Below are 23886 nucleotides of genomic sequence, written 5' to 3'. Positions count from 1 at the left end.
TGGAGAGGGTCTCCTGTACTTCTGAGGGTTCCAAGTGCTTCACACCGACAGTATGCACTTGAGGAAAGCACACCATTATGACTAAAACCCAGCTTCTGTCTTTCCTCACCAGAGTACCTGTCAAAGGCCAGAGCTGACAGCAGGTCAGCTGTCTTTCGTGCTCTCCATCAGGCAGCCAGGCCCTCTCCATACCTTCTGCTTCTTGAAAGATGACCTCAACTCCAACCTCACCCAGAGATGAAAATAAGTAACGTAATTCAAAGACAAATTTAACATATATACATATATAATTAATAATAATAGATCACTGATGTGAATTCCCCACCTTTTTCCCTCAAAATTTACCCATTTTTATGTGGCTTAATACCATCAAAACAAACAACCCAATCAAACAATGGGCAGAAGACCTAAACAGATATTTCTCCAAAGAAGACATACAGATAGCCAAGAGGCACATGAAAAAATGTTCAACATCACAAATTATCAGAGAAATTTCAAATCAAAACTACAACGAGATATCACCTGACACCAGTCGGAACAGCTATCATCAAAAACTCCACTAACAGTAAACGCTGGAAAGGGTGTGGAGAGAAGGGGACCCTTCTGCACTGTTGGTGGGATTGTAAACTGGTGGAGCCACTATGGAAAACAGTATAGAGGTTCCTCAGGAAACGAAAAAGAGAAACACCATATGATCCTACAATCCCACTCCTGGGCACACATCTAGAGAAAAACATCCAAAAGGGTCCATGCACCCCAATGTTCACTGCAGCACTGTTTAAAACAGCCAAGACATGGAAGCAACCTAAATGTCCACTGACAGAGGAATGGATAAAGAAGAGGCAGCATATATATACAGTGGACTATCATTCAGCCATTAAAGAGAAGGAAACAATGCCATTTGCAGCAACATGGGTAGACTTAGAGACTGTCATACTGACTGAAGTTAAGTCACAGAAATATCATGTGATATTGCTTATATAAGCAATCTAAACATAAATGATACAAATGAACCTATTTACAAAACAGAAACAGACTCACAGATTTAGAAAATGAATTTGTGGTTGGGGGGAAGCGGAGAGAGAGAGTTAGGGAGTTTGGGATTGATGTGTACACACCGAAATGTTTAAAACAGAGGGGCAACAAGGACCGATGCACAGCACAGGGAACTCTGCTCAGTACTGGGTAACAATTTAAATGGGAAAAGAATTCAAAAAAGAATAGAACTGAATCACTTTGATTCAGTCCACCTGAAACTATCATAACACTGTTAATCAACTATACTCCAATATAAAATGAAAAGTAATTTCCCATTTCTCTCCTAATCGTTTTGTCTTCTCCTCTTCCCTCTGCAGACCTCACCTCTGGTCTCTGCCCTGGGTCCCACCTCTGCCCCCCTCCTACAGGCTCTTAATCCACTCTTGTTCATCAGGATCTGTATTCTAATTACTAAAGCTACCTAACAAACTACCCCAAAACTCAGAGGCTTCAAACAACAACTTTGTTATTATGCTCACAGATTCTGTGGGTTAGAAACCTGGGTAGAGAAAATTCCACTGATTAGGACTCTATATTTCTCACTGCCAAGGGTGTGGGTTCAATCTCTGGTTGGGGAACTAAGATCCCATAAGCCACAAAGCACAGCCAAAACAGCAACAACGAGAACAAAAAAAAAAAAGAGAGAGCGAGCGAGAAACCAAGAAAGAAACCCGGGCAGAATGCGGTGAGTGATTCTTTTACTCTTCACAGCATTGACTGATATCACTAAGTAGTACTTAGTGGACAGATTAGTTTGAAGGGTCCAATATCTGGGCTGGGATAATCCCAAGGCAAGAACAGCCAACTGCAGTACCTATATGTGAAGTCTCCAGATGGCCTGGCTACCAGACAGTATGGCAACCGCAAAGCAGTCAGACTTCTCAGGCAGTGGCTCAAAGCACCAAGCACAAGTGTCCCTGCTAATAAGAAAAAAACTCAATTATCTTTGATGACCCAGCCTCAGAGGTCAAACACCATTATCTGCATCATACCCTATTGGTCAAAACAGTCACAAGCCCACACAGATTCAAGGGGAGGAAACTACACTTAAACTCTTGAAGGAGAGGTGGCAAGGTCTCACTGAGTACAGAAAGGCATACAGAGCAGAGACACTGCCAATGACCATCTACAGACAACCTGCCACAGCCTCCCACTTCACTGCCTGCTTTGCTTCAATTTAAAATCATGCTCAGTCTAATCAAATCCCTCTTAAAATGACTGCTGAGGGCTGTCCATAGTAGGCTTCAATAAACAGAGAAATTTGGCAAAGGTAAGAAAATGAGCGAAACCTGGGGACAGAAAGCAAATTATGTGCCCAGGGGCAGCAAGTAGACTACACTGGTAAGAAAGAGATGTTCAGAAGGGAGAGGGCAGATAAGAGATGAAAATGAAGGTTAGGGACAGACTGTTCAAGCAGTCGTGTTCAGAGTTAAAAGTGGGTAAAGAGAGAATGTGAACAATGTTATGATGGTGCCAAATAGTGGAGGCCCTCAATATTGGGCTTCAGAATTTGGACTGAGGAGGTGCTCAATAATGACTGGATGGGAGAAAGTGCTTTGAGATTCATGGATCCTTACCTCTCCTCTCTATAGGAGATGGCCAACCCTGAGAAAGCAGGTAAACAGTCTGATGTCTGAGGACGACTGCCTGGAACTTGTCTTACCCAAGAGTAGTGAAATTATACTCAGAAAAACAGAAAAAGGAGAAACAGGAAAATAAGAACAATAAAAAATTAACTGCAAAAGAAACCATTTTGCAATTTGCTCTACATTAGGATGACCAAATTGTCTGATTTCAACAATAAGGAGCATTCATTCTTCGTCACAGGCTTTAGGCATACTGTCAAGCAACATATTTAATGTCTCACTAATCATTTCATGATCTGCTTCTCCGATCCAATCTGAAGATAGAATCAAAAGCGCTGCTACCCTCAGGACAAAGTCAATTTATTCTTTCCTTCCCAATATACTATACTTATCATTTTAAAATAAGAAATTCATTGATTAAGAGTTGTTCTTACAAAGTTAAGTCATTTAGTCCTGTTGTAGCCAAGTGTTGGCAAAACTGCCTTTGTGAGTCTTTTTCCTGTTTCTTTCTAAATATGCATGTCAACCTGGTAGATTTATATAAACTTTCAGAGCTCTCCTTCCCTGTCTTCAATGCAGAAACCATGATGCTCTTTCTCAAATATCTTTAGATAACCCACGTCCTACTCAAAGTCCCTCTGAAATTTAGTATCCTTCCAGTTGAGACTTTCCACATAAATAATTCTTTTAGTGCTCTGGTCTCATTTAATAAACAAGCATTTCTTTATCAGCTACTGTGTGGGGTATACAGACCTTAGAGATCTCAGGGATACCACCCCTAGAGTTTAACAGTGTATTATTTCAGGAACCACAGATTTGACTGGATATAAATAATCCGAATAACAAATTCTCCTATGTCTGGAAATCCAAATTTCTTCCTTCATGCTGTTCTTAGTGCATTAGTAGGATTCAGGCTCTTTATATGATGATACTGCCTGATGTCCATAAATATAACAAAATCCACTTTCAGAAAGTTCACCTTTTTTTTGTAAAGAAGCACAATTTACCTTTCCTTTCTCCTCACCCATCTTAAGAAGCAGAACACAAAAGAAACCAAGAGCTACATCAACGGTGAAACCTTACAGAAGATGGGGTTTTCATAAAATCAAAGAAAAAAGAGTGAGAAGCAGAAATGATGTGTGCCAAGAGAGACTGAAGGATGCCACTTAAAATAACTCATCCATGGGTTTATATTCCCTTATAAACAAGTTCTTTAGATGAACTGGGCTAAAGGTAACTCCTATTCTATGTGGATAAAATCAAGTTGCCCAAATGTGACCTCTGAGTCATGAGAAAGGAAAAAGACTATTCTAAGATGCACAATATAGTTCATGGCATGACATGGACCATGTCGTATTTGCCATGACAAGTGCCAAACTATGGAATGACAAATCAGGACAACTAAGACGACATTTGTCTTTACATTCACTAGTGAAGAAATGTGCTTTAAATTATCACTTATTCCAAAGAGTGAAAATCCAATGCAAATACTGAAGTCATATCCAAAGTGAATAGTCTTTAATGAATGCTGGTAACAGGAACTGAAGATTCCCACTGTTAAGACGAAGACACACAGAGAGGAAATAACTGGGCAACAACATAGCCTAAGTCAAAAGAATATCCTTGAAATCAAAGCCCAAAACAAATCAAAGCACTCTGATGTGACTCTGAAGACTTAAGCATGACTTCATTCACAATGGGGGGAAAATGTCCACTAATGCATTTACGTGCATCAGGGACAAACCAGACAAGATTTACAAGTAATGTCAAAGATCACTCAAGTTTTTGCCCTAGACCAACAAAATGGAAAGGGTCATTTCAAACTGCTACCCAGGACTTTTAGGAGTTGCCAAAGTTTGAAGATTTTTTTGTTCTTTCAAAGGAAGAAAGCACCGATGGATAACAATAGTGTACTTCCTGGCCTGAGGAAGAGGGAGACGGGAGCTCCCCAGTTGCACTTCCTAGACAAGGGTGCCAGCTGCCTTCTGCAGAGTGAGATCAGATTGCCAAGAATTCACAGGATAGCAGTTATGATAGATGACCTAAAACACTAATCTGGTGCAAAGAGGATGTAGTGCAAACCACACAGGAACTGACAGGAAGTCAGCCCTTGGGCTGGCACTGACACATTTAAGAAGACTAGGATTCCTAGACCTTTGACACCCAATTTCATCATCTTTCTTTGTAGGAAGAGTTATCCATCAGAGAGAACAGTCAGAAAGATCTTGGACAAAGCATCTTGAGGCCCATTCCTATTTAGTAATAGTAAGTCCCCCTGCCTGAACCAGCGGTTTCCTCACGTGTCAGAAGTCCATCAAAGATCCTATGGCACTTACTTGACCAAAAAATCACATGCTTGCTGGCACACATCTTCGTTTTCTCAGCCATGAGCCCACAGAATGCCATAAATGATTCACAGGCTGTGATGATGGTAAGAATAAAAACTAATATTTGGAGTTCACCAAATAATGAGTCATACTCCTGGAAGAAAAGAAACCCTTGGAACTGGCAGCCCTATAGGACGAAATTTTCAGAATTGTTTTTAACATTAATATTAATTCCATAAAAGTTGGCAAAAAGAAAACGATTGAGAAACGTGATATTTGGTTTGCTTACGCCTTATAAGTCCAGTTCACGCTCCAAGAAAAAGAATGAGTAGGATATCTATTACCTATTCCTAGACTTGCCTTCTGGACTCGCTGCTGCCAAGTTACTCATTCTCCCACACAACACTTTCCATACTAATTTCGACCCTTAAAAATTAAAAAAGAAGCCTTGCCTTCTTTGCACCCAAATGCCAAAATGGAATCTTTTAGTATTTCACCTTTATAAAGGGAATGTTTGAAAACAGGCCTCTCTGGCTGTGACATCAGTGAGTTACTGAGGCCTCCAAGGGCCGGAGGAAACATTCCCAGTCCCTCGCAGTGCTGCCTACTCCTACGGTACAATCTGGCAATGGCCAGGGACCAAGTCTTTAAAGCTGTTTTATGGTATTTAACATATGGTCATAAATTGCTCAGTGCTCTAAAGAGGGGCTAAATTTGCCACCCCTATTGATGAGAAATGTTCTTATTTATTTAAATTTAGTGGTAAATTGGCACTTCTCCAGATGAAGAGGTTTAGGCATAAGTACAAAGGAAGAACTAACTAGAGATGGAGTTGGAACTTTTCTATACACTGAATGCAGCCACATCAATTCAGGTTTACAGCACCACTATCAAACAGGGTTTCTCATACAGAGTGACAATAATAGGAAAAGAGTCTAATTTCTAAGGCCCGGGGAGGGAGAAACTATAATTTTATTCAGACTGCATGAAAACTATTTTTTAATTCCTTTCTCTTTCTCCTCAAGCTAACTCTCTTCCTGTGTCCCTGTACCTCCCCGAAAAGTTAGATGTATGTGGTCTTCACCTGAAATCCTGTATCTGTAAAACACTCTGGAACTTCCTAAATCCTCTTGCATCTACCTTCCTATTTTGCCATATTTTTGGTTAACTTGTTTATTTTTTTTTTAATGGCTCTAATTCCCATCACTAAAGACATGAGCACACTAAAACATTTTGTTCTCTTTTTACAACCTAGCCTGTAGCCAAAAGCAGAAGAAAAACAAGAATTTTATTTATTTGTTTCTGGTGGAGTGGTTACTAATGATATTAACATGAATGGCATCAAAAGGGAAATGGGAAGGATACAGTCACTGCTGGTTTTCTTTTTTATATACTGATATATAACCTGTAGAAGAATCGAAAGATTTTGCTTGATTCTGGAAATGTGAAGAAGGCTTTCAATAAATTGGAAGTTTGACAGCAACCTGGGAAAAGTATTAAAAGGCTGTTCTATGAAGAGTTAGGCTTCTTATATCAGACAGAAGTCTCACTTTTTAATTTCAGTAGAAACAGAAGAGTCATATCTACCACACAAACAAGTATATAAAGAGAGACTGATTTATTAAGAACCAACACATATAAGTTAATATGAATGATATCACATACTAGGAAATTTAGACATGGTTCATATCCTTTGAGAGAATGAAAATGTCAGGTTGGTTTATTTCTCTGCCTTGGTTCTTGTTTTGTTGTAACAAAGATTTGGTATGGCAGAGGGCCTAATTACAGCTCAATTAGGCAGGATTTCTACGCTCTTCTAGGGTAGCAAGGATTTGAAACAACAGACTAGTTACAATTCAGTTACAGCTCAAGTAGACAGAACTTTTATTAAACTGACACCAGATAATACACTCCTGACACCGGAGCAGGCAAACCCCAAAGGAGAGGCCATGATTCCTCTTGGCTTCCCTTTTATACTTCCAACCCTTGGTTCTGGCCTTGTGCAAAATACAGCCTGTACCCACCACCAATTAGGAAAGGGAATACAAATAGGTGCCCGCCAATCAGGGAAGGGGTTTGTCTGGGTATATGCAAATTAGGTCTTTTACATATTCATCCAGTTGGGCCTGGACTGAGAGTTTTGATTGATAGTTGCAAGTTAATAACAATAGGCTCTATTGCACATGACTTTCCTGTAATTCAGTCTGTTATAACCAGATGTATGTATGTATATAATATTTATGAACCCTTAATGGGCTCCAGGCTGCCTCAGGTTACTTGAGGATATAGCTATATATCAAGGCCACATGTGACCAAGTTGGAGAAACCCCTATGGTTAGTTTGTATCCACTGCATGCCTTGGGAGCAAGTGCAGGAGTTGGAAGTCTCTGCGGCCATTTTTGTAGCATATCTGTGAGCTCCCCTGGGTGTGTCTGGGGTGGGGTTTAGAAATCAGCTCGCATCCTTTCCAGCTGGCCAATCCTTGTTGCTCATGCCTAACTTTCTACCTAACAGAAATATGAAATCTCAATTATTTCCTCTAAAATAGACTAATGACCCAATGAAAATCAATGGAGATCAGCAATCAGAAAATGCCACCTAAGAGAGTCCATGGAGTCACAAAGAGTTGGACATGACTGAGTGACAAACACACAAATCCTGCCATGCAACCTACAGTGATCTGGAGTGCCTATGCCATCTGGAATGCCCATCAAATGTCCCAAAAGGTCTTATACTACCTTCTGTAGAAATATCCTAGAGGTGAGAGAGGTTGAATGTACTTCAGGACCAAAATAATGAAGAAAAAGAATTAGTTCAAAACAAACAGAGCAAATTGGGGCCCTCCATACACTTCCATTAAGAATCTGACTTCTTGTTGTTCAGTTGCTCAGTCATGTCTGACTCTGCGACCCCATGGACTGCAGCATGCCAGGCTTCCCTCTCCGTCTCCTGGACTTTGCTCAAACTCACGTCCACTGAGTTGGTAATGCCATCCAACCATCTAATCCTCTGTTGCCCCTTTCTCCTTCTGTCCTCAATCATTCCCAGCATCAAGGTCTTTTTGAATGAGTTGGCTCTTCACATCAGGTGGCCAAAGTACTGGAGCTTCAGTTTCAGCATCAGTCCTTCCAATGAATAGTCAGGGTTGATTTCCTTTAGGATTGGCTGGTTTGACCTCTATGCTGTCCAAGGGACTTTCAAGAGTCTTCTGCAGCACCACAATTCGAAAGCATTAATTCTTCAGCACTCAGTCTTCTTTCATGGTCCAACTCTCACATCCATACGTGACTACTGGAAAAATCATTGCTTTGACTATATGGACCTTCATCAGCAAAGTAATGCCTCTGCTTTTTTAATACACTGTCTAGATTTGTCATAGCTTTTCTTCCAAGGAGCAAGCCTATTTTAATTTCATGGTTGCAGTCAATGTCTATGGTGATTTTGGAGCCCAAGAAAATAAAATCTGTCACTGTTGTTCCATGTAAGGTTCTACCTGGCTTCCTTAAAGTCTCTGCTTTACCTACTCTGAAAAACTTCAAGTCCCTCTTTTCTAATATGAAGACACTGTTGCCAGTGCCATAATCTTGCCAAAAAGGGGAGTGGGGGGAAATTGCCCAAAGATAATTAAGGTAAGCATGTATTGAACTGACAACAACTTTGTACCCCCACAAGACACTACACATTTACTCAGACAGTCCAAATCATAACCCATAAAACAAGTCACAACAATTTTAAAAGGATGTAAATCATACAAAGTATGTTATCTGACCATAGTGGAACCAAATTCAAAATCACTAAAAGAAAGATATCTGAAAAATCAAGAAAATTCTGGAAACTAAATGATGTGTTTCTAAATAACCCATGGGTCAAAAAAGAAATCAAAAAGGAAATAAGAAAATATGATGAACTAAAATGAAAATATATCCAGATTTCTGAGACAAGGCTAAAGCAGTACTTAGGCAGTAACTTATAGCATTAAATACTGATAGTAGAAAAGAGAGATCTCAAATCAGTAATCTCAGCTTCTACTTAATCTAAAAAAAGAAGAGCAAGAAAAATCAATGAGAAGAATGAAATATTAAAGATCAGAATGGAAATCAATAAAATAGAAAACAGAAATACAACAGAGAAGATGAATGAAGTCAAAAGCTGTTTCTTTGAAAAGAGAAAATTAAAAAGTCAGCCAGACTGGTAAAAAAAGAGAGAGAGAGAGAGAGAGAGAGAAGAAACAAGTCACCAACATCAGGATAAACAAATGGGACATCACTCTAGACTTTGCATATTTTTAAAAAAAGAATATTATTTTTAAAATTATGTCAATAAATTCACCAACTTGTTTGAAACAGACAAATTTCTTTAAAGATACAGACTACTGACACTTGAGAAGTAGTAGATGACCTAAGCCTATAGCTATAAAGGAAATTTAATCTGAACTTGAAAGTAGTTTCATTGGAGAATTCCATCAAACATTTAAGGAAGAAATAATATGAATTCTTCAGAAACCATTCCTAAATACTAAGGAAAATGGTTCACAATTTTCCTTCACGATTCTTTCACAGTTCATTCTATTCTGAAATCAGTTTTGCTATGATGCTAAAACCAGTAAAAAGCATAAAAGAAACTACAAACCAGTATCATCCATTAACATAAATGCAAAATTCTAAACAGTTTTCCAAGGTTGAATCAACAACATATTAAAAGCTAATACATCATGACCAATTGGAGTTTATATCAGAGATGCAAGATAAGCTGAATATTCAAAAGTTAATCACCATATTAGTAGAATTTTTTTAAATCACATGATCATCTCAATAGATGAAGAAAGTATTTGCCAAAATACAACATCCATTTTTTTATTTTAAAACAAAACAAAAACCTCTCAATTAATTAGGAATAGAACTTCTCAAACTGATAAAGGGTATCTGTGAAAAATATATAGCCAACATTATAGTTAAGGGTGAAAGACTTTACACTTTCCCCTAAAATCTGGACATAGCAAGAATATATGCTCTCATCACTTGAACCCAACAACAAGATTCTAGTCAATGCACTAGTAAGAAAAAGAAACATGGGGGGATTGTATTTTCAACAGATGGGCAATAAAGAGAAAAAGAAAGTTAAATATGCATACTACAAACTATCATCAAAATATGAAATATTCAGAGATTTATTTAACACAATTTGTATAAGACCTGTTCACTAAAAACTATGAAATACTTAAAGAAATTAAAGAAGACCTAAATAAATGAAGAGGTTTTTCATCCATTGGAAGACTTGATGTTATTAAGGTCCACAAATCGACCTCCAGATTCAATGCAGTCTCAGCAGGATTTCTGTAGACACCTGACAAACTGATTCTAAAACTTCTATGGAAACAGAAATAGTAGAAGTAGTAGGACTTCCTGTACCTGATTTAAAGATCTACTACAAGGCTATTACAATCAAGGCAGTGTTATATTCACATAAGAACAGACATAATAAGTGGGATACAACATAAACTTCAAACACTTGATTAACACAGATATGGTCAAAGTTAACCCAAAATGAATCAAAATGTTAAGGATAAAAGTATAAAGCTTCTAGGATAAAATCTTTAAGAACTTCAGGTAGACAAAGACTGCTTAAACAAGAAGTCAAAAGCATAAACAATAAAACAAAAAATGTGTTAAATTGGACTTCATCAAAGTTAAAAACTTTTGCCCTTAAAAAGATATCATTAAAAAAATGAAAAGAAAAGCCACATACTATTAGAAAATATTGACAAGCTGACAAACAACTTCTTTCCAGACTATATAAAGAACATATAACTCAACAAAAAGACCAACAATCCAATCAGAACATTGAGCAAAACATTCGAACAGTTAAGAAAAGATAGCCAACATGCACATGAGAATGCAAATCAAAACCACAATCAGACACTGCTACACATCCACTAGAGGGGACATGATTTAAAAGACCAACAGTACCAAACGTTGGTATGACTATGAAATATAGTTGCAAATTGCTCATAACTAGAATGCAAAATAGTATAATCACTTTAGAAAACAGTTTAACCATTAACAGAGTTTACAATACAGCAATACCCCTCCTAAATATTTACCCCCAAAATTGAAAAAACATATCTCAACAAAAAGATGTGAACAAAAATTTAATAGTACCTTTATGAACATTAGCCAAAAACTAGAAATAACTCAAATAATCTTCAACTGATGAATGATTTAAAAAAAAAAAAAAAAAGAAGCTGTGGTATGTCCATACAATGTTCTACCATTTGGCAATAAAAGGAACAAAGTACTGATATAGGAATAATATGGATGAATCTCAAAAACATGAGGCTGAATAAAAGCAGCCATACACCAAAAACTACATAGTATATGCTTCCATTTATATGAAATTCTAAATTAGGAAGAACTGTTTTACAATTTCAGAGAGAAGATAAAGATCATGGGTTGGGGGATGACGGTGGAAGGGACTGACTTAGAGAGGAAAGAAAATGTTATATTATCTTTGGAGGATGAAAATGTTCTACACTTTGTAGTGTAGTTAAATAGCTATTTCTAACTGCCAAAATGCATGGAATTGTACATTAAAATGGGTATTTTGTTTTATATAAATTATACCTCTGTAAAGTTAACACAAATATGTGGGATATAAATTTCTATTCCAAACCTACTGTGTGATTAAATGAGAACATGTATAAAAATAAGTCTAATACTCTATAAGATATATGCTCAATAAGTTACTTTCAACAATTATATCATTTTTAATATATCATAATCAGCATCAAAACCAGATTTAAACATATACAGTTAGCTATAACTAAGTTCACTTTACAAAATTTTAACAATGTTAGGGGCTATTCTTACAAATTCTTCTAACATTCCATGAATTCCAAGAAAAAAACATTCTGAAATACCAAGACAAAGGAATCCTCAAAGTTTAAGGGAGAGTTAATGTCTAATCCACAAAATTAGCACTTTTTACTTGCCTTTCAATGAGCATTTTTTAGAACAGTCACTAAATCAAAGGTGACCTGCCTCCCTAATTAGCCTCTAAAAATACCTTGAATGCTAGATAATAATAATCCTTAAGTAAATGAATCTTTTAAAAAGATAAAAATAAAGTAAAATGAACTATGCTACCAAGGAAAATTATAATGCTTCTCAGCATGATGCCAAACTAAATCCCTGGACTGCACATCCAACTTTTTACTTAGCGCAACTGTTACAAGTCCTAGTAAAAGTCCTGGTTCACTCCTCCTCTCCTTGCAGGTGATCCTGAATTCAAGAAGAGGGCTGGCCAAGGAGCCCCGTAGACAGTGCAGCCACGGGACAGGCAGGCTGGTGAGCGCGAGTGAAGAACCAAATATGTCACAGAACTGTCAGGCCATTTTACTATTTCTTTGGTCCATCCTGAAAGTGAAAGTTGCCCAGTCATGTCCGACTCTTAGGGACCCCATGGACTGTATATATAGTCCATGGAATTCTCCAGGCCAGAACACTGGAGTGGGTAGCCTTTCCCTTCTCCAGGGGATCTTCTCAAACCAGGGATCGAACCCAGGTCTCCCGCATTGCAAGCAGATTCTTTACCAGCTGAGCCACAAGGGAAGCCTATCTGGAGTGGGAAGCCTATCCCTTCTCCAGGGGATCTTCCCAACCCAGGAATGGAACCAGAGTCTCCTGCATTGCAGGCAGATTCTTTACCAACTGAGCTATCAGGGAAGTCCTACTGAAGAATAAAGGGCTTCCCTGGTGGCTCAGAGGGTAAAGAATCCACCTGCAATGTGGGAGACCTGGGTTCGAGCCGTGAGTTGGAAAGATCCCCTAGAGGAGGGCATGGCAACCCACTCCAGTATTCTTGCCTGGAGAATCCCATGGACAGAGGAGCTTGGCAGGCTACAGTCCATGGGGCCGCAGAGTCGGACACAACTGAGCAACTAAGCACAAACACTGAAGACTAAACAGTGTGAACAAAAGCACAAAGAGGACAAGCAGGATATCTGAGAAGGACAATAAGCAAATCATTTGTACAGGCTTTCGACTTGGACTGTCATCAGCTGAGTTCCACCAAGGAGGCCCATGGAGGGGCTGGAAGGGCAGATTGTGACAGCCTTGAATGCTAGGCTGTGGGATTTGGCTGCTAAAATATTGAAGGGAAGAGGGGAAAGATTACATGGTTAACATTTTCCAAGCAGATTATTTATTGTAAACAATACAAGAACTTTTTCATAAAATAATACTGTCATCCCAACAAAACTGCCAACAGCTGCAGCCACAGCAGCCAACCTTTGGATGTACCAAAGTTCAAAATACAATGTATGAGAACAAACCTAAGGAAAGTGCAAGATTCTTTTAGATATATCAACAGAACCTTAGTATCTCCTTCAGCTGATGCAACAAACTTCTCCATACCACCACTGGGACCTTTTGGTGCCACCAGTTTGGGGTTTAGTTTCTGTTTGACAGTCATCAGTATGAAGACCTTGAGTGTCTCTACATAGTACTACGTAAGTGAGGTCTTAGAGGACAAAGAGAAGGAAAAGAGAGTATTCTGAGCTTACTATACTGACTGGCTAAGACAAAGTAATATATAATAGACCTGAGATGAAAGAAGCATACACACACACATAAAGCAGCCAAACTACTTGAGACAGAATCAAAAATGAAGCTGAATTTCAAGATTCAGTAAAGCAGAAATTCTGGAACACTATTTGCAATTTGCCTATAAAAATTTTTGTATGTATCTGACCATTGTTCAATTAAACAGTGCATTCTACTGAAACAGGAGCTCTGAGTTTGATTTCTTTTTCTTGTAATAATTCTCAAAAAAAAATTTTAAATTTAGTGACGTAGTATCAAAGCTTTGGAAATGAACAGTAATTTTATACTGTTCCTCTGAAGACGTGGAAGAGATAATATATTATTCAAATCATTATCTTTTTTTTTTCACTTTTTCCTGTGGGAAAAAAGCTTTTCCTCTGGGAAAGTCTTTCAACTTCAAAACCTTTGGAGATAATTTTTTTGGCATGACTTCTTGACTCTGTCACAAATGGCTTTGAAATATTCATCATTCCTCTCAGATGATAAACAATGGCATTACTTCTGTTGCTAAAGACAAAGGGAAAATGTCTCTAGTTTCTCTTGGAAGCTCTTTAGAAAGAACTCCTGAAACAGTGTGATAGATAGGTTCCTGGGTACCTGCCCAGCCGATGCTCACTTTGTGTTAAACTGGCCTCTAATACCCAAGCCAAGACATTAACCAGAACTCTTGACCATATGACTGGATCACAAGTGAACACCCAGCCCAAGATGCCAATCAGACCCTCTCTCCCAGGAATTTAGACCATAGGCTGTCTCTGCTGGCCGTGAGCTTAGTCACCATGTCCGAGGGGGGCTCAGGAAGTCATTTCTACTCTCTGTGAGGAGAAACAGAAATTTGGTGGAAAAAGAGTAAAGTGGGGACATATGTATACCTATGGGTGATTCATGTTGATGTATGGCAGAAACCAACACAACATTATAAAGCAATTATCCTCCAATTAAAAATAAATAATTTTTTTTAAAAAAGAATAAAGTGAATATGATGACAAGAAAATATGTTACAGGACAAAGACACTCAAGAACACAGATACTGCCAGGTTACTATTGTGCCCACCATCCTTCTAGTCCCTACGAGGCCTGGTTATACTTCCTGTCCTTGGGCACGATGGAATTCACTTAATTCCTTATAAAGACAAAGAAACAAACTCCTTAGTTTATGTTTGTTCCAATGGGTTTCTTATAACCAAACAGTCCCTGATTAAAACAAACTGTCAGTATGAAAAAACAGCAATTTTAAACAAAAGATAATTTCATATTTGAAATCAATGTTAGGAAATCTTTTGATTTACTACCCACAGATTTGCTTTATAAAACTTAAAATATTTGCATTATCTCTTTATAGTTATGAAATAATGCTGCTCAAAAAACCTGTAAAATTGAGAATATTTCAGGATTCTGCCACTTCATCAAACTTCATCAGCGTTATATCCAAAGAATGAGCATGGTTCATTCATTTAGTCTCTCTAAATGCCAAGTACAGACTGGAAATAAAATATAAGATACAGACTGGAAATAAAATGATCAAAACAGCCTCACAGTAGTCCTATTTAAATAGGATACACAAAAGCACAAACACAATAATTTTTTCAAGAGTTAAGTGCTATAGAGCATGACAGTTATTACAAATATGCATATACATGACTCTCATCTTCCTCTGTGAATTTTCCTGTAACTTGCATATTTTGAGTCATTTCAGTGGCACTATCCTAGACATTACTATTTGTTTTATATAAATCAATTTGATCACTGAAGAGTCACTTTTCCAATCCTCTTTAAGTAAGTACTAGTTATTTCTTCTACAATCACGCAATTCAAGGACTTCTCATCAATTCAGATATCCTTTGATATTTTCTGTGAAAATCTTACACAAACTGGCACCTCTTTCAACGCCCAATAGTTTTCTCTTCACATTAAAAAGAGCTGATGAAACATCATTCTTAATGCATGATAATCTTCTGTGTGTTTTTTTAATGTCTGTTATTTCATTATACATATGGGTAATTCTTAGGAATCGATTCATAAATTTATAGGTAGAAATATGCCCTCTCCTTTGTCTTTCTTTTTCACTATTATTAACTGCAAAGCTTTCTTTATTCAGCTTCCTTTATTCCAGATGAAACATTTATAGAAGAACTATTTCCTAGTACATAAAACATTCCATAATATAAAATTTAGTCACACATTATTTTCATTAATCTGCTTCGAGAAGGCACAGTAAAATATATTAAAAAAATGGAAACAGACTCCAAATCTGCAAAATACTGTATGTCCTTCCTGTTTTCTGAATTGTTAAGAGCAATTTTCCAATTACAAATTCCTTGTGTAATAAATAACTTCTAAAGATTGAATTTCTGTTGAATTCTGTTGGCTGATCCAAGTAACAGAATGTCACATTCTTTACTACACTATACTTCAACCAACAAAACTCTGAACACTAAGATTCAAAAATTCATGCATGCATTCATCACATTCCTTCAATAAATATCTAACTGAATATCATTACAGTGCTAGGGACTGAAGATATAATTTGATAAACAAAATAAACAAAAAGGTCTCCATTTCTAACTTCGCTGAGTTTAAAGTCATGTAATAAATAGACTCCAACTACTTTGATTCAGCCTTGGTTAAAATTATAGTTTAAATCACATACCACAAGTTTTCAATGAAAACCGTTAGATAAAGAAGCTCTTTACATTACTACTACCACTGATGCATCATGATTCAACAAACTCCGCTTAGGAAAGTTTAGTGTCAGCCCTCCATATTTATGGATGCAAAACACATGAGTATGGAGGACCAAATGTACTATGGCATTTTATCTAAGGGACTTGAGTATCTGTGGATTTTGGTATCTGCAGGGGCTTCTGGAACCAATCCCATCGATACCAAGGGATAAACTGTAAAAAATACTGTAAAGACATTTAATTTTGAAGTAATTTAAATGAGTAGTTACAAAGAGAGAAACTTTTAAAAGCTACACAAATTAAGGAAAGCAAAATAACCTTGCTATATAATCACTGACATTCAGTTCAGTTCAGTTCAGTTCAGTTCAGTCACTCAGTCGTGTCTGACTCTTTGCAACCCCATGAATCTCAGCACGCCAGACCTCCCTGTTCATCACCAACTCCCAGAGTTCACTCAAACTCACGTCCATCAAGTCGGTGATGCCATCCAGCCACCTCATCCTCTGTCGCCCCCTTCTCCTCCTGCCTCCAATCCCTCCCCGCATCAGAGTCCTTTCCAATGAGTCAACTCTTCACATGAGGTGGCCAAAGTACTGGAGTTTCAGCTTTAGCATCATTCCCTCCAAAGAACACCCAGGACTGATCTCCTTTAGAATGGACTGGTTGGATCTCCTTGCAGTCCAAGGGACTCTCAAGAGTCTTCTCCAACACCACAGTTCTAAAGAATCAATTCTTCACTGCTCAGCTTTCTTCACAGTCCAACTCTCACATCCCTATATGACTACTGTAAAAACCATAGCCTTGACTAGATGGACCTTTGTTGGCAAAGTAATGTCTCTGCGTTTGAATATACTATCTAGGTTGGTCACAACTTTCCTTCCAAGAAGTAAGTATCTTTTAATATCAAGGCTGCATCACCATCTGCAGTGATTTGGGAGCCCAAAAAAATAAAGTCTGACACTGTTTCCACTGTTTCCCCATCTATTTCCCATGAAGTGATGGGACCAGATGCTCTGATCTTCATTTTCTGAATGTTGAGCTTTAAGCCAACTATTTGACTCTCCTCTCTCACTTTCATCAAGAGGCTTTTTAGTTCCTCTTCACTTTCTGCCATAAGGGTGGTGTCATCTGCATATCTGAGGTGATTGATATTTCTCCCGGCAATCTTGATTCCAGCTTGTGCTTCTTCCAGCCCAGCGTTTCTCATGATGTACTCTGCATAGAAGTTAAATAAGCAGGGTGACAATATACAGCCTTGACATACTCCTTTTCCTATTTGGAACCAGTCTGTTGTTCCATGTCCAGTTCTAACTGTGGCTTCCTGACCTGCATAGGGGTTTCTCAAGAGGCAGGTCAGGTGGTCTGGTATTCCCATCTCTCTCAGAATTTTCCACAGTTTATTGTGATCCACACAGTCAAAGGCTTTGGCATACATAGTCAATAAAGCAGAAATAGATGTTTTTCTGGAACTCTCTTGCTCTTTTGATCACTGACATTAGGTGGGCAGATTCACAAAACACCAGTCCAATAAGGTCAATGGATCTTCACTTGAATTTTAACTAGGTGTTTGAAGGGTTTCTTCATCTGTTTTGACTTTATTTATACAAATTCTTCTAGTTTATACTATCAGAGAGCAGTAACTTGTTTCAAAATTTATGCAGTTGGTTTCATTTATTTTGATGATTCTATCCTATTTTAATATCAACAGATATTAAAAAACAGTTTCCACCTGGAAATCTAAAGAGGTTTTAGTTTGGCCTCCTTATTGAAGCACTGAGGCACCTCAAAGGGTATCAATTTGAGAGTTTTTCAGATAATTTTTAAAGCAAGGTCAAACCCAAGAGAATAAAGGTGAATCCTACAGTGATAACTGCAGAAGCAGGCCCACAAGGTAATCAGTCAAGCAATTTATAGACAAAGCACATACGGCAATTACAGATTTAGAACAGACAATAAGTTATCAACTTTGACAATGCAAAAGGAAAATAACAGAAGACAAAAATTAAGAGGTGAAGGAGGACAGGGATTAATATCGTCATCTTACAAAGTGGGGAGCCAAAAGACACAATCTATGGCTACTACTGCTGCTGCTGCTGCTAAGTCACTTCAGTCATGTCCGACTCTGTGAGACCCCATAGGCAGCAGCCCACCAGGCTCCTCTGTCCCTGGGATTCTCCAGGCAAGAATACTGGAGTGGGTTGCCAGTTCCTTCTCCAATGCATGCATGCATGCATGCTAAGTCGCTTCAGTCGTGTCCAACTCTGTGCGACCCTATGGACAGCAGCCCACCAGGCTCCTCTGTCCATGGGATTCTCTAGGCAAGAATACTGGCTAATGGAAAACTAAACAAAAGCACACTAAGTGAGCGCCATTATTGCACAGAGATTTTGCTTAAGAACTAACAGTGGTAACTGTGTGCCAGGCATTTACTAAGAATTTTTAGGAGCTATTCATTTAACTATACAATACAATGCTTTAAATGAGTCTTTAAAAAAAAAAAGAAGGAACTTCCCTGGTAGTCCAATGGTTAGGACTTTGCCTTCCAATGCAGGGTGTGGGGGTTCCATACATGGTCAGGGAACTAAGATGCCACATGCCTTGGGACCAAAAAACCAAAACATAAAAAAAGAGAAGCAAAACTGTAACAAATTCAATGAAGACTTTAAAAGTGGTCCACATCAAACAATCTTTAAAAAACAAAAAATTGAAGCTACAGGGTAACCAATCAGTTCAATTCAGTCACTCAGTCATGTCTGACTCTTTAAGACCCCACGGACTGGAGCACGCCAGGCTTCCCTGTCCATCACCAATTCTCGGAGTTTGCTCAAACTCATGTCCATTCAGTCAGTGATGTCATCCAACTATCTCATCCTCTGTTGCCCTCTTCTCCTGCTTTCAATCTTTCCCAGCATCAGAGTCATTTCCAATAAGTCAGTTCCTTGCATCAGGTGGCCAAAGTATTGGGTTTCAGCTTCAACATCAGTCCTTCCAATGAATATTAAGGACTGCTTTCCTTTAGGATGGACTGGTTGGATCTCCTTGCAGTCCAAGGGACTCTCAGGAGTCTTCTCCAACACCACAGTTCAAAAGCATCAATTCTTTGGCAAAAGCTTTCTTTATAGTCCAACTCTCACATCCATGACTACTGGAAAAACCATAGCTTTGACTAGACAGACCTTCATTTGTCTGTCTAGTCAGGCAAAGTAATGTCTCTACCTTTTAATATGTTGTCTAGGTTGGTCATAGCTTTTCTTCCAAGGAGCAAGCGTCTTTTAATTTCATGGCTGCAGTCACCATCTGCAGTGATTTTGGAGCCCAAGAAAATAAAGTCTCTCACTGTTCCCTTGTTTCCCAATACAGGAACCAACAGTGGTGATATAATCACAATAATGTAACTTTGTAAGATGAAGATGACAAGAGAGAGATAAACGGTACAATGAAAACAGGCTGATCCTCATGCATCAGTGCAGGAAGTCAAAAGATAGTAACATCTAAAACTGATAAGCCAAGAAACAGAGACATAAGCATATTACTTAGATATATGGAAATCATCCCCAGGAGAACTAGACACTGAAACAACTTTTTTTAAGGTTTTAAGTGGTTCCTTTGAGACATAGGTCTAGGATCGGAGAGAAATGGGACAGAGGACCACTGCTTTCATATATTAAAAAATTCTGAACTACTTACATTTTTCACCATGTGAATGATTTACTTTGATCAATTCTTTCAAATTTAGTTAATAATATTTTTCCCCAAAAGAGTAGCAATCCGATCTGTCCTACTATCTCAGTCAGGTGAAATTCTTTTCTATTTTAATGGTTTCCAGAGAATGACCTAACAATAAAAGGTTAACAGGTCAGCACGTCACAAATATTTCAGTTCATGTTGCAATTGGTAAATTTATATAGAGTGATTCTACAAATATTAAGATGTGGCCTTTCCTGGCCGAAAATGGCAAAACACACAATCCATGGTCTGAAAGGTACTGTTTGCCCATCTGTCCCACCTTCAATATCTTTGTTCTTTACTCCTCTTTGTAAGAAAAGTCAGACTTTCATACTCTGTTCAGTAGAATGGTTTCAAGGGAAAATTCCTGATGAGAGTACTGATACCAACCAACCAAAGCAATCATCATCTCCATCATCACAGGCTACAGCTGTAGTCCTGGTGATTACGGCAGAGAAGCGCTGACGCAACCCGGGCAAGTGCTGCAGAGAGTGGACTAAATCCAACAGGAGGTCTTGCATATTATTCATCGAGGTCACAAACCAGAGTTTCAAGAGCTCAAGGCAGCCCACACACACATTTGGTTTGGCCTACATAATGCTGGCCCACACTGTAATTTTGAAGAAGTGGCCAATGTCTAAAACTGAGAGAATTCAAATAAAAATGCAGATTTCCACCTTTTCTCAATAAATCAGTAAGGGTAACCCCTCAAAACTGGGTTGAGTGCTCCAACTTGCCACCCCTAGCCTACTTCCCTCATTCACGTTACCAGTCTGGCCTTTTAGTCATTTATATTTCTGATCTTTGCTATAAAGAACATGTGCATGCCCACTTGACTACAACTTACTGCCTGCCAACTATCTTACCAGAACTAGGACTGAAAGACAAACTTTCAAAAAGTGGTAAATCCTCCTGATTGATATCTTACGAGATAACACTTAAAAGCCAGAAATAAAAACACTAAAGCACAAAGTCCAATAGCTAGCACTATAATCTACATTTTCAGTAAAACAGTCATCATTTACTTACATTTTAATGTCTCTCCTGCATATGGTATATGCAACTTAAATCGGTCACAGTTGGGTCCAGGAGTCAACGACGTGCAGCTTTTTAAAAAAAGAAAGAAAAGAAAAGCATTTCTCAAAACCCCACATATTTATAATATTAAATAAAGTTAATTAAAAATAATCCTTACAGACCACTTAAAACACTGACTTATAGACCAAAATAAAAGCCCTTAATGGTCATGGAGGCTAAGACAAAATAAGACCTGTGTTCAAGGAAATAATTCATTTATCTCACAATAAAACCTATATGCCTTCTAACATTAAATACCAACAGTGCTTCAGCTACTTCTCTCAAACAAGTGCATCTCAACTTTGAAAACAGGTACATGATCCAAAACAGGTCTGTAGTCTTTGATGCCAAGAATTGTAAAAGAAGCGTAGTTTTATGGTCATATTTTATATATAGACTCTTAGTTTTCACTCAGTTAGTACTAAAAAGAGCCCACTTTTGGCCTTTTTCTGGTACCAGATGGTTTTCTCTCTTTCCCCGAAAACAAGGCGCTTCCTCTAGATTTGGCACCCCATAACTTACATCTGTAGCAGAGCACAATGCTCTGCACTCAGTTTCAGATAAAATGCAAATTTAAAAGGGGGGGTGAGTTAGTCACCCAGGTCTCAACAGCTTGTTGTTGTTTTTTTCAAATCTATTACTTCGAAAAGTTATACAATCTTCTTTGTTCTTTACACAGATTTACTTTGTAAACTCTCTCTCATGATCTTCTGAGTCATAACTTCAACTGTAACAGCAATATTGGCTTCATAAATTAATAAAATATTAATATGAAGTCAGTTGAGGAAGTTGTATGTCTTCATTTAGTCAAAAAAATAAGCAAAGCTTTTCATTGGTAGAGTAAGAAGGATTTTTTTCATAACTCCAAAACTGCCTATGAAACATTTCTGAAAAAGAACCTACCTAAGTGGTTTAAGGAAAGGAAGCACTGTTGGAACAAATGTGCCACTTCCCTAGACGGCCACTGTGAAAGGCAACCGGCATGTGAAACTAAATTTGAGAAGTGCTGACTCTAAAAACACTAACTCAGAGCTCATATTAGATTTACTATTACTTTTTCCCAAAACTCTATGAATGTGAAAGAGAAAAGCAGACAGAAACGTTAATGTATTTAGCATAAACCAGACTGAGTGACTGAGCGCACACACACCAGGTCGAGTATTCCTCTTTATCCTTAGGGGCCAATAAAAACATTAGGTTATAAACTAAACAACAAAACTGGACTAGTAATTACAGAGTAACTTACTTTAATTTTTTTTACAAGTTTTAAGATCACAGTCTCCTTTACCTTTCAACATAAAAAATTCTTTGGGGCACATTTTATTAAAGGTACTAAAATATCTCTCTTATAGTAACATCTTTTCTAGCCTACAACATAGTAGTTCTTTGAAAACACTTATGGAAAACACTTAAAACACTAACATTATAAAATATGAAGTATAATCTAATGACAGAAATGACTCTACAAGCAACACTAAGAATTTTTTTCTCTTACATTATATTCAACAATGTTTTTAAATAATTTAACAAATAAGCATACAATCAAGTATCTTTGGAGCCCTGAAGATCAAATCACCTACCTTAATGACTGAAGTTATTAATAGTACAGGAAATCTTCAAGATTAATCTGATTCTAATTTGAATAAACTCATCCTTCTACTATGTGAATTAAATTTTGAAATAATTAGTCACTGTGGTGCCACACTTTATAGTATTCACTTTATGCTTAAACCAGGACTCAGAAAGTGTCTTTGTGCTCTGCCTTTTCACCTTCCTCCTTTTCTACTTGAATGGCTGGTCCCAGCCACCTCAGGGCAGAAAAAAATACATTTCTCCATCTGAGTGATTCATTCACTGATTCTTTTCACTTAGCTAAGACTGACTGAACATTGCTCCATGTCTTAGAAATATAGGGTGGACAAGATAGACAAGAGCTACAGTCTCATGATACTTAAAATCTGGCAAGGGAAGGAGAAATGATTTAAAAAAAAAAAAGGAGAGACAAATGTGCAAAGATAGTTTGAGACTGCTAAATGTGATGAAGAAAATAAAACAGGGAGCTGCAATATAACAGGAGCCACACGATGCTGGAAGACTGGGAAAGACCCTTGAAGGGGGTGAAATCTGAAACCTGAATAATGCAAAGGGGCCAATCATAAACAGTTCTGGTGAAGAGCATTCCAGGCAGAAGAAACAGCTGGTGCAAAGGCGTGAAGGCAGGAAGAAGTTGGGTATTTCTGGGGGAAGGGATCTTGCTAAGTCTGGGCAATGCGGCTAGAGCAGAGTGATTGCAGGAGATCAGAACAGCAAAAGATCAGGACAAGAGATCCCAAGGGACAGACGACGCAGAGCCACGGAAGCAGTAGCGATTAATTCAGGTTTTATTCTGAGTACAAAGGAGGGTTTAAGGAAGAGTATTATTATCTGAGTCTATGTTTTTAAAAGATTATCCAGTATACTGCATGGAAAAGGAGACTGTGAAAAGGTAAAACAGAAACCAGGAAACCAGAGACGAATCCATACAGGCAAGAAAGATGCTGGGCCCTTGGGCTGCGGAAAGACCAGGGGCGACTGAGAGGAGACGATTTACTCAACAGTGGCAACTAGGAGAGAAGCGAGCTGAGGGAGAAGGGAAGTCAAGAGCTGAGTGTCAGCTGACAGCCAATTCTTCCCGGAAACAGAGGCAGATCCATGGGAGGGACAGCCATTCTAAAAGAGCCACTAAAGCAACACACACACACAAAAAGAAGATAGAAGAAAAACTCATCAAAAAAGAGCCCTGTCTATTGTTGGAAAGATCACTTACTTAAGTGGGGATGGTGGCAGGGGTAACAGTCCTCAAGCAGGA

The 23886-nt window shown here is 38.1% G+C and overlaps 1 protein-coding gene across 1 annotated transcript in view; it reads right to left on the bottom strand.

Annotated features, from left to right (window-relative positions):
* Positions 1–23886, bottom strand: part of BABAM2 (BRISC and BRCA1 A complex member 2) — a 401827-nt gene that overhangs the window by 336994 nt on the left and 40947 nt on the right. The window contains exon 3 of the mRNA XM_068969662.1: positions 20991–21067. Coding sequence (XP_068825763.1) covers positions 20991–21067 — 77 coding nt within the window. The remainder of the gene's footprint in view (positions 1–20990; positions 21068–23886) is intronic.

This window comes from Capricornis sumatraensis, chromosome 1 (assembly GCF_032405125.1).
Source record: "Capricornis sumatraensis isolate serow.1 chromosome 1, serow.2, whole genome shotgun sequence".
Lineage (NCBI taxonomy): Eukaryota > Metazoa > Chordata > Mammalia > Artiodactyla > Bovidae > Capricornis > Capricornis sumatraensis.
This window is presented reverse-complemented; position numbering and strand designations above follow the sequence as displayed.